This window comes from Emys orbicularis, assembly GCF_028017835.1.
Source record: "Emys orbicularis isolate rEmyOrb1 chromosome 21 unlocalized genomic scaffold, rEmyOrb1.hap1 SUPER_21_unloc_4, whole genome shotgun sequence".
In the NCBI taxonomy this organism is placed as follows: Eukaryota; Metazoa; Chordata; order Testudines; family Emydidae; genus Emys; species Emys orbicularis.
The window spans coordinates 93,575-107,502 of NW_027045158.1; the positions used below are offsets into that span (position 1 = coordinate 93,575).

At 61.1% G+C, this 13,928-nt stretch overlaps 1 protein-coding gene across 1 annotated transcript in view; it reads right to left on the reverse strand.

The window, feature by feature from the left end:
- Nucleotides 1-1,369: 1,369 nt before the first annotated feature.
- LOC135895057 (leukocyte immunoglobulin-like receptor subfamily B member 2) overlaps nt 1,370-13,928 on the reverse strand; it is a 39,039-nt gene continuing 26,480 nt past the window's right edge. Inside the window, exons 3-10 of the mRNA XM_065423115.1 lie at nt 8,445-8,735; nt 7,846-8,133; nt 6,098-6,388; nt 4,298-4,426; nt 3,058-3,085; nt 2,465-2,514; nt 1,782-1,819; nt 1,370-1,519 (exon numbers count right to left, since the gene is read on the reverse strand). Coding sequence (XP_065279187.1) covers nt 1,370-1,519; nt 1,782-1,819; nt 2,465-2,514; nt 3,058-3,085; nt 4,298-4,426; nt 6,098-6,388; nt 7,846-8,133; nt 8,445-8,735 — 1,265 coding nt within the window. The remainder of the gene's footprint in view (nt 1,520-1,781; nt 1,820-2,464; nt 2,515-3,057; nt 3,086-4,297; nt 4,427-6,097; nt 6,389-7,845; nt 8,134-8,444; nt 8,736-13,928) is intronic.

Consider the following 13,928-nt stretch of genomic DNA (forward strand, 5'->3'; position numbering starts at 1 on the left):
CCCTCTGGCAGAAAGCTGTGCTGCCAGCCTGGTCTCACTTCCCGGCTCTGGGCAATGCCTAGTGGGTCTCAGCGGGAGCGCTCACTGCTGGTGCCTTTCCCACACACAGGCCAACTCACATCCTGGCAGAAATCCTGGGGTGGAGGGGAGGAATGTGACCCCGCGTGCCCCCCACACGTCACCTGTCCCAGACCTGCATAATAATGTGATCCCACCATGCAGCGCTTGTTTCCCGAGCCCCAAAGCGACGCTCCGCCGTGTGTAGCCGCTCCATGAATGCCAGGAGGAAGCTGGTGTTGGTTCTTTCCATGGCACACAGCAGCTCGGGCAGCTCTGGTTCCTGTTCAGACTGGGAGCTCATGACATCCTGCCTGGCCAGCCACGCTGCGTTCACAGCAGTGGAGAGCCATGCGGGATCCATCCTTTCACACAGGGATGGCGGGCGCACCGGAAACAGGGGCCATTGGAAAAGGCCGCGAAACGCAGTTGAACAGCGTGGAATGCTGGGACAGAAAATAATGCACCATGGGATGTTGAGCCCGCCCCCATGACGCGCTGCGATTCACCCGCCTTCCCACAAGCCCTAGCTGCAGAAGGTGCCGAGAAGCACGGTGGGATAGCAACCCACAATGCACTGCTCTTGCTGTCGACGCTGGAGCACCAAACATGGACGCGCTCTGCCGGCAGAGGAAATGCGGTGTGACCGTACAATAGCAATGTTATTATGGCACTTTTTGCCCACAACATTCTGTAGTGTAGACAAGACCCAACCGTCAGAGGAGTGAAGTACTGGAGCTGCCTCCCAAGGGACATAACTGGCTTCAAGACTGAGCTTGAGACGTTTCTGGAGGGGACAGGATGAGGAGACATCCCACAATGACATGGACCCGATCCGCGACTGCTAGCAGCAAATCTCTGTAACGGCTGGAGATGGGACACTCGCTGGGGAGGGCTCTGAGTTACTACAGAGAATCTGTCCCCAGGTGTCTGGCTCGTGGGTTTTGCCCACATGCTCAGGGTCTAACTGGTCGCCATATCTGGGGTCAGGAAGGAATTTTCCCCCCAGGTCAGATTGGCAGAGACCCTGGGGGGATTTTGCCTTCGTTTGCACCCAGGGGTGCGGGACACTGGCAGGTTTAAACTTGTGCCAATGGTGGATTCTCTGTAACTTGAAGTCTTTAACCCATGATTTGAGGCCATCAGTGACGCAGCCAGAGGCTGGGGTCTGCTACAGTAGTGGGCGGGTAAGGCTCTGTGGCCTGCGATGTGCAGCAGGTCAGACCACATGATCACGATGGACCCTTCTAGCCTTTAAGTCTGTGAATCTGTTGCCCCCTGGGGGCCGGCGCCCCATGGCTGTGGGGGGCTCTCATTGCGGGGCCCCCCGGCTCACGTTGATGGCAGCATACACGCTGGGCTGGGTGGGCTCAGGGGCTGGGCCCCCCTGCTTGGCCTGCAGCACCTGGCGGTCCAGCTCAGTGTAGGTGAGTCCATCGGTGCCAGGGTCTGGCTTCTGGGACTGGGAGGAGAGAGAGTCACTGTGTGTGTGTGCGCACCAACCCCCCGCCACACACACACACATTCACATAGAGCAGGGATTGTCTCCTCCAGCAGGGGGTGACAGGGACACACACACACACACAGTCCTGCAATCCCAGCTGCAGATCCCATGAGCCCCTCCCACTCCCACCCCAAAATACTGAGTGTGACAGATAAGGTGAGTGGGGCACATGTGGGTCAGGATTGGGGGTCAGGGCCTGTGGGTGGACAGGGACACTTACCAGGGTCTGTGTCTCTTTCCCTTTGTTGATGGAGGCGTCTGCAGAACAGAGACAACCACTGAGATGCACCCCCAGCCGGCCCAGAGCACAACACCAAACCCAGCTCCGACCCCTCTGTCCAGCTGGGGGCTCAGAGACTGTCAGAGCCACCCCTCCCCCGCCCCACAGCATGGGCCATGGTCATTAGCCCCATGATACAGAGTGGAAAATTGAGGCACAGAGATGGCAGCAGAGTCTAGGGGGTTATGGCAGGGCAGGGGGGCTGGGAAGCAGGATGGCTGGGTTGTCACCCTGTCTTTGGGAGGGAAGTGGGGTCTAGTGGTTAGAGCAGGGGGCTGGGAGCCTGGAGTGGATTGGGATTTCCCCCAGGACACTGACTGGGAAGGTCTGATGGAGAAGTGAAGGGGGGACACACAAAAGCCCCAGGCCTGGGGAGGAGAATGGGGGGGCACACAGAGGGAGACCCTGAACTAGAGGGGAGGGAAGGGTGGCCCCCAGGGAGCTGGTGGGGAAGGAGGTAAGAAGCTCTGCTGACACCAGCTACCTCTGGGACCCTCTGCTTGGTTCCACCCAGAAGCAACTGTAAATCAGGCCCTGCCCCATATGGGTGGAGCCTCCACAAGCCCTTCCCCTCCTCAAGGGGTCCTGCCCCACTTTGGTACCCCCTTGGGTGCGTTACTCACAGACGGGGTCTTGCTGAGCTGGGGCCTTCAACACCTGCAAGGGGATGGTGCTAAAAGAGAGAAATTTCCCTTGTAAATGTCATATCCCCCCACCCACAGGGAGATTCCCCAAGATACTGAGAGAGCCCCCAATCCTGCCTCACACTGAACCCTGTTCCCTAAACCCCCAACCACAACCACTAGACCCCACTCCCCTACCAGAGCTGGGGACAGAACCCAGGCGGAGGAGACACGTGGGGGGGGGCATGCAGGGTCACATGACCCCCCAGATTGCTTGATCACATGGTGCAGCCGGGCCCCCTCCCTGTGGAGCAGCTGACCTGGGGAGCTGCATTGGACAGGGAGAGGCAGAGGCAGGAGCGGAGGAACAGCTGAGAGCTGCGGGGGGCGTCACGGCTTTCCAGGGGGAGGAGGACAGGCATGGTGTGACTCCAGCTGCTCTGGGGTTGTGCCCCTCCACTGTCAGCAGGCCCAGGTCAACTCTGAGGAGTCCTGGCTCCCAACCCCACTCCCCTCCCAGAGCCGGGGAGAGAATCCAGGAGCCCTGTGACCCAGGCAGGTCCATCAGGAGGGGGGAGAAGCCGGGTTCCTACCTGCTTGGTCTCGGTGCGGCTCCTTTTCCTGCAGAGGGACACAAACCAGAATCCCACATGAGCTGATCGGGATCCCCCGGTCCCAGTGCCCGGCCACTCACCCCCCACAAGGCAGCAGGGATGGAGGGAATGGGGCTTTTCCTGTCCCCAATCCTCCCTCGTTAGTTAGAGTTACCATATTTCCACAATCAAAAAAGAGGACACTGGGGGGGAGCCCCGCTCTACACCCGCCCCCGCCCTGCCCCGCCCCCGTCCACTCCCTCCCACTTCCCACCCCCTGACTGCCCCCCTCAGAACCCACAACCCCCCCTGCTCCTTGTCCCCTGACTGCCCCCTCCTGGGACCCCTGCTCCTAACTGCCCTCCAGAACCCCACCCCCTACCTAAGCCTCTCTGTTCCTTGTCCCCTAACTGCCTCCACCTGAGACCCCCCCACCCTAACTGCCCCCTTAGGACCCTACCCCCTACCTGTACCCTGACTGCCCAAAACCTTATCCACACCCCCAGACAGACCCCCCCTGAACTCCCAACCCATCCAACCCTGCTCCCTGTCTCTTGACTGCCCCCTCCAGAACTTCCCTGCCCCTTCTCCGACCCCCTGGCCCCCTTACCGTGCCACTCAGAGTGCTGCGGAGTGGCGCGCTTGGCAGCAGGGGAGGGTGAGCAGGGGGAGGAGCTCCAGACTGCCGGAGGCCCGATGCGAATGGCTGGCCGGCCATCTGCGAATGCAGGAAGGGGGAGGGAGGGAGAGAGAGGAGGGGAGTGATTTCAAGCTGCAGTGGAGAGGAGGGGGAAGCGGAGGAGGTGAGCCCCGTGCAAGTGGCAGGATCTGGCTGGCTGCCCTGTCAGCCACGTGTGCTCTGCATGGGGGGGAAGTCCGGACATTTACAAATCCCCCCCGGACGCCATTTTTAACTCAAAAAAGCCGGATATGTCCGGGAGAATCCAGACAAATAGTAACCCTATCGTTAGTGACTCATTATAATGAACCAGATCCAGGCCAGCCGGTGCCTCTGTCATCCCATGTACTGGAGAGGCACAGTGCCGGCGGCTCATTATACAGGGATCCCCCGCTCAGCGCTGAGATGCGGCCCCTCTGGTGTACCCCTGCAGGTGAACCCCCTGCTGAGCCCCCACCGCACCCCTTGGCTTTCCCAGCACAGTCCCCCATCCAAGCCGTGACCCCATCCCGCCCTGCTTAGTGGCAGGTTTAACCCTTCCCTCGCTGGGCGGGCACTCACTGGCTCGGGTTTTTCTGAAGCAGACGAAGGCCATGAGGAGGAAGAGGAGGAAGAGGCTGGCAGCTGCCGCGCTCACCACGGCGATGATGAGGCTGGTCAGACCCAGAGGTGCTGGCGATTCTGATCCACCTGGGAAACAGCAGCAGCCGTGAGTGCCATGAGCGGCTGGTCTGTTCCCCCCCAGCCCCTCCCACCCCAGGCGGCGCCCAAGGGGCTGGGACACCGCAGGGCACAGGCAGCAGAAAATTCTATGAGGAGGATGTTGGGGCAGCCCAAGGCATCAAGTGGGGTCAGAGCAAGAAAGACTGGGGGGATTTGTATCACTAGGGGGCGCTGGCCTGCAGAGGGCAGGGGGGCTCAATAGGGAGCATTCATCGCATCTGTCAGGACTGTCCCCATTGCCCAAGCACAGTGCTAGGGGGCGCTGTCTGAACCAGCCTGGCCGTCATTTCTAAGGCATTTCACCCCCTACCTCATGGCCACACCGACTCAGGCCGATGGGCCCATCTAGCCCGGTATCCCACCTCCAAGGCCGGCTGCTCCTGGCTGCTTCACAGGGAGCTCCAGGGCACCCCCGCCCCCATGGCCACTGATGGGCCCAGCTGCCCCCAGAGGAAGCCTCTGGCTGCCCCGTTAGCGGCAGGTTCATGTCGGGAGCAGGAGGCTTATCTCTCCTTTCAAATCCATCGGCGGGGGGGGGGGGGGGGACTCACTGCCCCTGTGAACAGCCTCCATCCCTCCCCCTGGGCAACCACAGGAGGAAGCTACCCCATAATATGTGACTCAATAGATTCCCCCATGGCCCTGTGCTGTCCAGGTGGGTGGGAGCCAGCGCTGCTCCAGGCTGGGTCGGGTCGGTTCCCCCTGCGGGAATAGAACCAGCATCTGTCTGGGTTTGGGGAGGGGTTGAAACACCTACTCAGAGATTGCCCCCCACCCTCTGTGACCAGTGCTGGATCAACCACTGGGCCTACGGGACCCGTGCCCAGGGGCCCAGCCAAGTGGGGGGCCCAGGAGCCCCGACCGTGGGGCAAGCAGGACGGGAGAAACCCCAGCACCCCGACCCTGCTTCCCGCAGAAACACAGGCCTGGAGAGGGGAATCCTTAGAACCGGGACCTCCACTGCCACCCTGGGATGGCAGGAGCTCTCGCTGCCTGCCGCAGCCTCAGGGCTGGGGGAGCTTTCACTTCCCAATGCGTCCCGGGGCCGGGGCACGGGGACATAGTTTCTCCAATCTTGGGGCTGCAGTTTGGGGGGGCAGAAAGCAAATAGGTTGCTGGGCTGCAGTGGGGATACAGAATGGGGCAGGACCGTGGGTGAAATAGGGGCAGGGCCCCAGGAAGGGGCAGAAAGGGGTGGGGCTGTGGGTGGGGCCACAGGCCGAGGAGGTGGAACAGCAGAGGGACCTCAGGTGGAAGGGGTGGGGAGGGATCCCCCTTGCTCTGGCCCAGGGCCCCAGGAAACCTTAATCCACATCTGCCCATGAATCAGCATCGATCGTTACTGTCAGTCCCGGGGAGGGGGGTTTGTGGTTTGGGAAGGTGCCGGATCAGCAGCCCCAGGGCCCTGACTCCTCTGTGAGTCCCCAGAGCGGGGCAGCTGGGGGAGCATCCCCTGAGAAAGGCCCCTGCTCTGCAGCTCCCCCTGGGGGCAGGGATTCCCCTCCCTCAGCCCTGAACCTCTGGGAGCTGCTGCTCCCCCCGGCTGGGGAACCCCCCAGTGACACTGTTCCCACTCCCTGTCCAGGCCAGTCCTAGGGCTCTGAGCAAAGCCTGGCTCTAAGCATCGAGGCCCCTCACCTCCTACCACCAGCTCCACGGTGTCACTGGGCTGCGAGGAGACGAAGGGCTCTGATTGGAGCTGGTAGCTGCAGCTGTAGTTCCCTCCATGTTGTCGGCCCACGGTGGGGATGTGGAACTCATCCCCGTCCCCAGCAGGGTCCATGAGTCGCTGCAGGTTCAGGTCTCCAGCCTTGTTCAGGAAGAACCTCATGTCCTGGCGCTGCCCCTGACACCGGATGGTGACGTCTGCCCCTTGGGCTGTGACCCCAGTGGGGCTCAGAGAGATGGAGGGTCTGGGTAAGCTGGGATCTGCGCACAGGACACAGGCTGTGAGAGCCAGACCCGGGCACCCACCCAGCCCCGTCCTCCAGCTGCAGAAGAGAAGAGTGAGGGGGGTTTTGATAGCAGCCTTCAACTCCCTGAAGGGGGGTTACAAAGAGGATGGAGCTTGGCTGCTCTCAGTGGGGGCAGATGACAGAATAAGGAGCAATGGTCTCAAGTTGCAGTGGGGGAGGTCTAGGTTGGATATTAGGAAAATTTATTTCACTGGGAGGGTGGTGAAGCACTGGAATAGGTTCCCTAGAGAGGTGGTGGAATCTCCATCCCTAGAGGTTTTTAAGGCCCAGTTTGACAAAGCCCTGGCTGGGATGATTTAGTTAGAGTTGGTCCTGGTTTGAGCAGGGGGTTGGACTAGATGATCTCCTGAAGTCTCTTCCAACGCTGATATTCTATGATTCCCAGGGAAGCCCCAGGCATGGGCAGATCCAGGGGCCCCCTGGAAGAGATTCTCTCCCAGATCCCAGAGTCCCCCTGACCCAGAATCCTGACCCTGCAACCTGGGCTCCGAACCAGACACGGAGCCGCGGCTGCTTAGCTCTTGGGGTCCTCATATACTATGTGTGGCCCCTGCCTCATTCACTGCGTCCGGCCCCCCTGAGCACAGAGCAACTCACAGGCTGGTCTCTGGTGCCCAACACCGCAGGGCCTGAGCCCCACACAGAAAGGGAGTCAGTCCCCCGGGGACAGTGAGGCATCTTTTTCCCCATTCTACAGGGGGGAAATTGAGGCACAGAGAGATTCACTTTCCTCAGTGCGCTCCCAGGGGCAGGGACTGTTTCTTCACTCTGTGTTTATGCAGCGCCTGGCACAACGGGGCCCTGATCATGGCGGGGGTCCTACATGCTCCCCCAACACAAGGGATCCAGCGCTATTGAGGCCAGCGTTTGCAGAAGTCTCCGCTAACTGTGGGTGTCTCGGTTTGTGGGCGCTCGCCCTGAGATCCCCCAAGATTGAGGCTCCCCCCACAAGGAAGGACACTTTTGAAAACCGCGACGTGCTCCCACCACACAGAGTCTGTGGCTGCACCAGGAGCTGGGCCAGATCTCCTGGGTCCCAGCCCAGCGCCGTGTCCACCAAGCCACTGCTTCTCCTGCAGCCCCTGCCTCATTCAGCTCCGGCCAGGGCTTTGCCTGGGGCGGGGCCAGGAGAACAGAGGCGATGGGATCATGGGATTAAATAGCGACTCACGGTTCCTACGCACAAGGGGCAGCGTTCAAGTCGCCTCCCTGCCCCGAGTCTCCAGGGGCTACTGCTCCCCCCTGGCTGGGGAACCCTCCAGTGACTCCGTCCCCGCTCCACGGCCGGGCGTCCCCTCTGCGGGGTCAGGGTTCAGGGCAGAGCCTGGCTCTGAGTGTCCCATTGGCACCGAGCTCCCGTGAGGGTCTGGCTGGGGGCTGGGAACGGGGACACAGAGCCGGGCCCCTCACCTCTCACCACCAGCTCCACCGGGTCGCTGGGGTACGACACGGCGAACGGCTCTGATCGGCTGTGATAGGAGCAGCTGTAGCTCCCCCCATACTCCCGGCGCACGTTGTTGCTGGGAAACACAGCCTCAAACCCGTCCGAATCCACAGGTGGGAAATGATGTCGCTCTTTATTCAGCACGAACCGCACGCCCCGGTGCTGCCCCCGACACCAGATGGTCACGGCTCCCCTCAGGAAGACCCCCCCACTGGGGCTCAGCAGGTAGATGTTGGGTTTGGGGTAGCTGGGCTCTGCAGTGGGAAGCAGATCGGCCATGAGACGCAGGCCCCCTCACTCAGTCCTGGGCAGAGCCTGACTCTGAGTGTCCCATCAGTGCAGAGATCCCTGAGGATATGGCTGGGTGTGGGGCTGGGAGCCGGGCCACTGACCCTCTACTATACACTGGAGGTTTATAACCTTTAGCTCAGCCCATCACCCCCTAACTGATGTGTTGCCTGGGAAAGGCCCCACCTGCCCTGCAGCTCCCCTTGGGGGCAGGGATCCCCCCTCCCCCTGCCCCAAGTCTCCAGAGCCAGGACTCTGAGCTCAGCCCCTCCCTCACCTCCTACAATGATCTCGACGGGGTCGCTGAGATACGACCAGCGACTCTTATCAGCTATGGAGTGATAGTCGCAGGTGTAGCTCCCTCCATCTTCCTGGCCAACACTGGTGATGGGAAATTCAGCCACGGTCCCATTAGGCAGCATCCGCACCTGCTGGTTCGGGTGTCCAGCTTTACGCAGAAAGAACTCCATGGATCGTTGCCGACCCTCACAGCGGATGGTGACATTTCCCCCGAGGGCCACCACCCTGCTGGGGCTCACCCATATGGTGGGTTTGAGAAATTCACTCCCTGCTTTCAACAAGAGACAGGAGTTAAACAGGGGAGACAGCCCCCCCCGCATCCCCTCTACCCCAATTCAGTCCATCCATCATTCGGCTTCTCTAGGAGTCTGTCCCCTACCAGGGTTGGCATTGCCTGCTCATGGGGCTCAGGGGCAGTGGGTTCACCCAGACGTGGCTCAGGACCCAGCTGCATGAGAGATCACCTGCCCCATCCCCCAGCCCCACCTGAGGCCAGCCAGGGAGCCTGACCAGTGGCTCCCTGCAGCTCTGCTCCCCATCCTGGGTTTGGAAATAGAGTCTGTGACTGGCGGGAGTTGCACACAAGACCCACCTTTCTCCAGACCTTGGGAATGGGGTTGGGCGGAAGGCTGTGAGTGCAGGGGAGGGAGGTGTTGGGGGTGGATCTGGGGACAGGGGCAGATCTGGGTGGTTCTCCCTCATGGCTGCACTGACCGGGAATGTTTCGGTTCCCCGAGGGGATCTAAATCCCACAGACGGGCCCTGTTAGCATTTGTATGAGCTGAAATAAATCCACGTGCCACCGCCCACCCCCGATCCCCACAGCCTGTGGGGGGCAGGACTTTGAACCAGGGACGGTTCCAATCTGCTTCATCAGACCCCGGGAGCCAGATTTGGCTCCTAGTTACTCCATGAGGTGGAGGGCACAGAAGAACGGGACCGGGTCTGAGCTCACAGGGGGAGTTTGGGTTGAGTTCTGGGGAAGGTTCATGGCTCAGTTCCTGTTTTCCCCACCCCATGCATTCTGTCCCCGTCCTCCCCACAGACTGATACTCACCTCTCCACACTCCGCTGTGCCCGGCCAGCCAGCAGCCTGGAAAGGAGACGGCTCGTTAGTGACCAGATCCCAGAGCAACTGGATCCTACACCCTGGTCTCAGATCCCCTCCCATGGGCACAGACCCTGCCTGTCTCCGATACTCACCGAGGAGGAGGACGGTGAGAGCAGATGCCATGACGGGGCAGTGCGGGGCCCTTCAGTGCTGCCACCAATGCCCCGGTGTCCCGCTCCACCCAGACTGAGGCCCGAGTGCAAGTGGAATGAGGAACTGTGCCAGGGTCTGCAGCCTCGGCCCCTTTCTTCCCCATCAGATGGTTTCTCTACAATCTTCAGGACAAATCTACCATGGTCAGAGCAAAGCCAACTCCCTGCCACGCCCAGCAAACCACATCCCCTCTTGCAGCTGCCTGGTCCCCCAACCCCTCATCACCTCCCAGCCCTATATGGGAGCTGCCCAGTCCGGGGACCAGCTGGGAATGGGGGAATCTCAGGCATCAAGAGGTGCCCAGGCTGCCCTGACCTTTTCCAACAGGCCTGTCACGGAGTGTGGGGGAGTCAGGGCCCTGCACCCCCCACTTCCTGTGATTTACCGTGACTCTCAGCCAGCCAGTAAAACAGAACGTTTATTAGACGACAGGAACATGGTCTAAAATAGAGCCTGTAAGTACAGAAACCAGGACCCCTCAGTCAGGTCCATCTTGGGGGGTAGGGAGCCAAGACCCCGGTTCTGGGCCTCCCTCCATTTCCCCAGCCAGATCCAAACTGAAACTCCCTCCAGCCCCTCCCCTGGCCTTTGTCTTCTTTCCCGGGCAAGGAGGCCACCTGATCTCTTTGTTCTCCAAGACCTTCAGTTGGCACCTTGCAGGGGAGGGGCCCAGGCCATCAGTTCCCAGGAGACAGGGTGTTGGCCATTCTCTGTGCAGACAGCATCACACTTGCCCTCTAGGGCTCTGCAACAATCACACACCATCATCCCATCACTTAGAAATGCATACGGGAAACTGAGGCAACCACACAGCATTCAGAAAAAACATTAAGAACATTCCTACTTCATCACAAGGCCCATTTAGCCTCCCTGGAGCAGCAGCTCAGAGCAGAGGAGGGAACAGCCACTACACACAATACCCCCCATGGAGCGACCCTCTCCCATGGAGCGGGACAGAGGTTCCTTCCTGACCCAACTGGGCCCAGCGCCTGCCCTGGAGCATGATGGTGGAGGGGCCTGGCCAATCTTCTGCTCAGGTTCCGTTGCTGTAGATGCCGTTCTTAGCTCACTGATGTGGTACAGAGACAGGACAGGGGGCTGGGAGGGATTGTGGTTTCTAGCTCCCATGAGCAGGGGAGGGAGGGATACATTTACATTCTGAGTTGTTAAAGGAGCAGTGGATAAATCTGCAAAAGGGGAAGTCTGCCCAGAGCCGGCGCTCGCTTCCTGTTTCTGCTACTGCCAGTGAAACTCTGGGTGAACCTCATGCCCAGCACCTACCCTGTTATATACCCCGGCTCTGGGAGGGGAATGGGTTCTAGTGATTGGGGGGGAGGGGCTGGAAGCCAGGACTCCTGGGTTCTCTCCCTGGCTCTGGTTGAGGGGTGGGGTCTGGTGCTTAGAGAAAAGGACACAGATTAGAGCCAGTCCCCTAGAGGTGAAAGGCCCCGTGTCCCCGGGGCCGTGGGTCTGCGCAGCTCAGGGCCCGGGGCAGAGCTCACAGGGGACAACGGCTGAGCGGAGTTTTCCTCTTCGACCTCACGATGCTGTGAAAGGGACATGGACATGGAGGGGGGAGCCAACCAGCCCCCCAGATAGGGGAGGGGACAAGAACACGGGGACAAAACTCAAGACAACCCCCCCGGCAGATCCCCCAGCTCAGCCCCCCATTCTGCCCCCTGGCCTGCGTCCCCTCCCCCATTCACATCCCCCCATGCCATGCTTCCTCATGTTCCCATCCCACCTTTTTGCCCCCTGGCCTGTGTCCCCACCCCCATTCAGTCCCTCCAGCCTGTAGTTCCCTCACATCCCCCCCATCAGGTCCCCATCCCCCTAATTCTGCTTCCTGTCCCATGCCTCTTCACACCCCGTTGTGTCCCCTCATGCTCCCCGTCCCCTCCCCGCTTCTGCCCACCCCATCCCCTATCCCAGGGGTGGGTAAACTACAGACCGGGGGCCACATCCGGCCCTTCAAATGTTTTAATCTGGCTCTTGAGCCACAGCCAAAGGGAGCTGCAGGGGCGGTGCCTGAGTACAGGGCAGCACGCAGAGCCACATGGTTGTGCCGGAGGGGGGACATGCCGCTGCTACCAGGAGCTGCTTGAGGGAAGCACTACCCAAGCCTGCAACCCGACCCCGTCCCGCATCCCAAACCCCAGCACCGATCCCCCTTCCTCGGTCTCAGCCCGGAGCATCCTCCTGCAACCCCAGCCCCTCATCCCCAGCACCATCCCAGAGCCCGAACCCCCAGCTGGAGCCCCCCAGCACCCCAACCCTCTGCCCCAGCTTGGAGCCTCCTCCTGCACCCTGAACTCCTCATTTCTGGCCCCACCCCAGAGCCTGCACCCCCAGCCAGAACCCTCACCCCCTCCCACACCCCAGCCCCCAATTTTGTGAGCATTCATGACCCACTATACAATTTCCATACCCAGATGTGGCCCTCGGGCCAAAATGTTTGCCCAACTCTGCTCTATGCCTCATACCCCCCAACCTCCCTTAGGGAATGTGGGGCAGAGGGGGGTGTGGGGCGCTATGGGGGGCAGGAGACTGAGGGGAAAGAAAGTGGGGGACCCAGGACTGAGGGGGCAGGACTAGGAGGAGAAGATACTGAAGGGTGGAAATCCCAGCTCCCTCCTGGGGGGCACCATCTGGCTCCTCCCCCCTCAAATCCCCGGCTCTGACTTTCTGGGGGGAGCCTGTCTGCCTTCAAATTCCTGTCCCCCATCCCAGCCCTGCTGCCCTCAGCTCCCATCCTGACACCCCAATCTACTTCCCTCAAACTCCTGGCTACCTCCAGCCGGCTCCCCCAAAACGCCAGGCGGGGATGGGGGTCAGAAGCACTGGCAGTTAAATCACTCTGCACCCTGTTGTGTTCATGGAGATGCAATAAAGGGCACAAGGTGCGAACATGCCCCAGCCCCTGCCCCACACTGAACAGGGTTGAACACGGGCTGGGGGCTGGGTCCAGAGCCCGCAGCCTGCTCAGCCCCATGGCAAACCCCCCATTGACCCCTGGGACCGGCTGTTACAGACACAGCAGAGCAGGAACAGGGGAGCTGTGGCTGGCGCCGTGTGAAACGAGGGGTTTGTACCAGCCCCGGCCCCGTTCGCTGGAGCGAGTCTCTAGCCGGAAAATCCCCCGGGTTCGGGCGTCTCCCTGCTGGCCCCAGAGACGCTAGCGACTGTCCTGGGGGGGCAGATGAGCCAGCGGAGCTGGGCTGGAGCCGGCATTGCCGCGGCTGCTGTTAAAGCCCAACCCCGTTTCCTCTGGGTTGGGGGTTCAGCTGGGGGAGGGGCGATGGTGTCGGGGTCCCTCTCTCTGGCCGCTCTGCTCAGGACGTCTCCACAGAGCAGGGTCCAGATGGCCCGGGGTGCCTAGGAGACGGGGGGTGGCAACCACGACGGTGAAGTGAGTCTCTTTCTTTAAGGCCCCAAAGGGTGGTGGGCGACACAGCCCGTCCCCGCAATATTTTATCCACCAATGAGGCCTCGTTTCTGACACCCTGATTTTGGGTCACAGATTTCTGCTCCCCCACTTCTCCCGTGTCCCAGACGGGCCCCATCCCGGCCCGTGGGTTCTGTCCGGTGGCTGCTCGGGTTGGACTAATCCCGTCTTTCTGCCTTGCCAACTTTCCCCCCAACGTTCATTCATCCAGGTTCTCGTGATGCTGCCGGAACTTCTCACTCACCTTCGTTGGCTGAACCCACCAGGAGGGGACATTTGAAGGCTCCAGTATCACAGCTGCCCCCTGCGGTGGGGAGATTTGGGGGGCAGGGGAGCAGGAAGCTCTGGGTGTTTATACAATAGAAATACAGGGCGGGGGAGGTCTAGGGAGAAAGGGGGAAGAGAAGAGGGGTTGGGGGGTCTGGGATTCTATGGGCTGGGGGAGGGGCCCGGCTCGGGGCTGGGCGATGAGCCCTGGTGGTCCTGGGGGATTTAACGACCCAGCCGTCGGTTGGGAAAGTGCTAGGGCCAAACGCACCCTGCCCAGTGAGGCCCTGATGGATGGGAGGGGGATGGTGGGTGTCTGAGGGGGAGGCTGTAACTGGGGTGGCCAGTTTAGACTCGATGGGGACCCCCAGGCAGGAGCTGGCTGTGAAGGGGCAAGTGGCAGGTGGGTGGGGTGACCATGGCTGTGAAATGCCGGGTGCCCGGCCCTAGGGAAAGGGAGGAGGCAGAGCGGGCAGTGTTGGGAA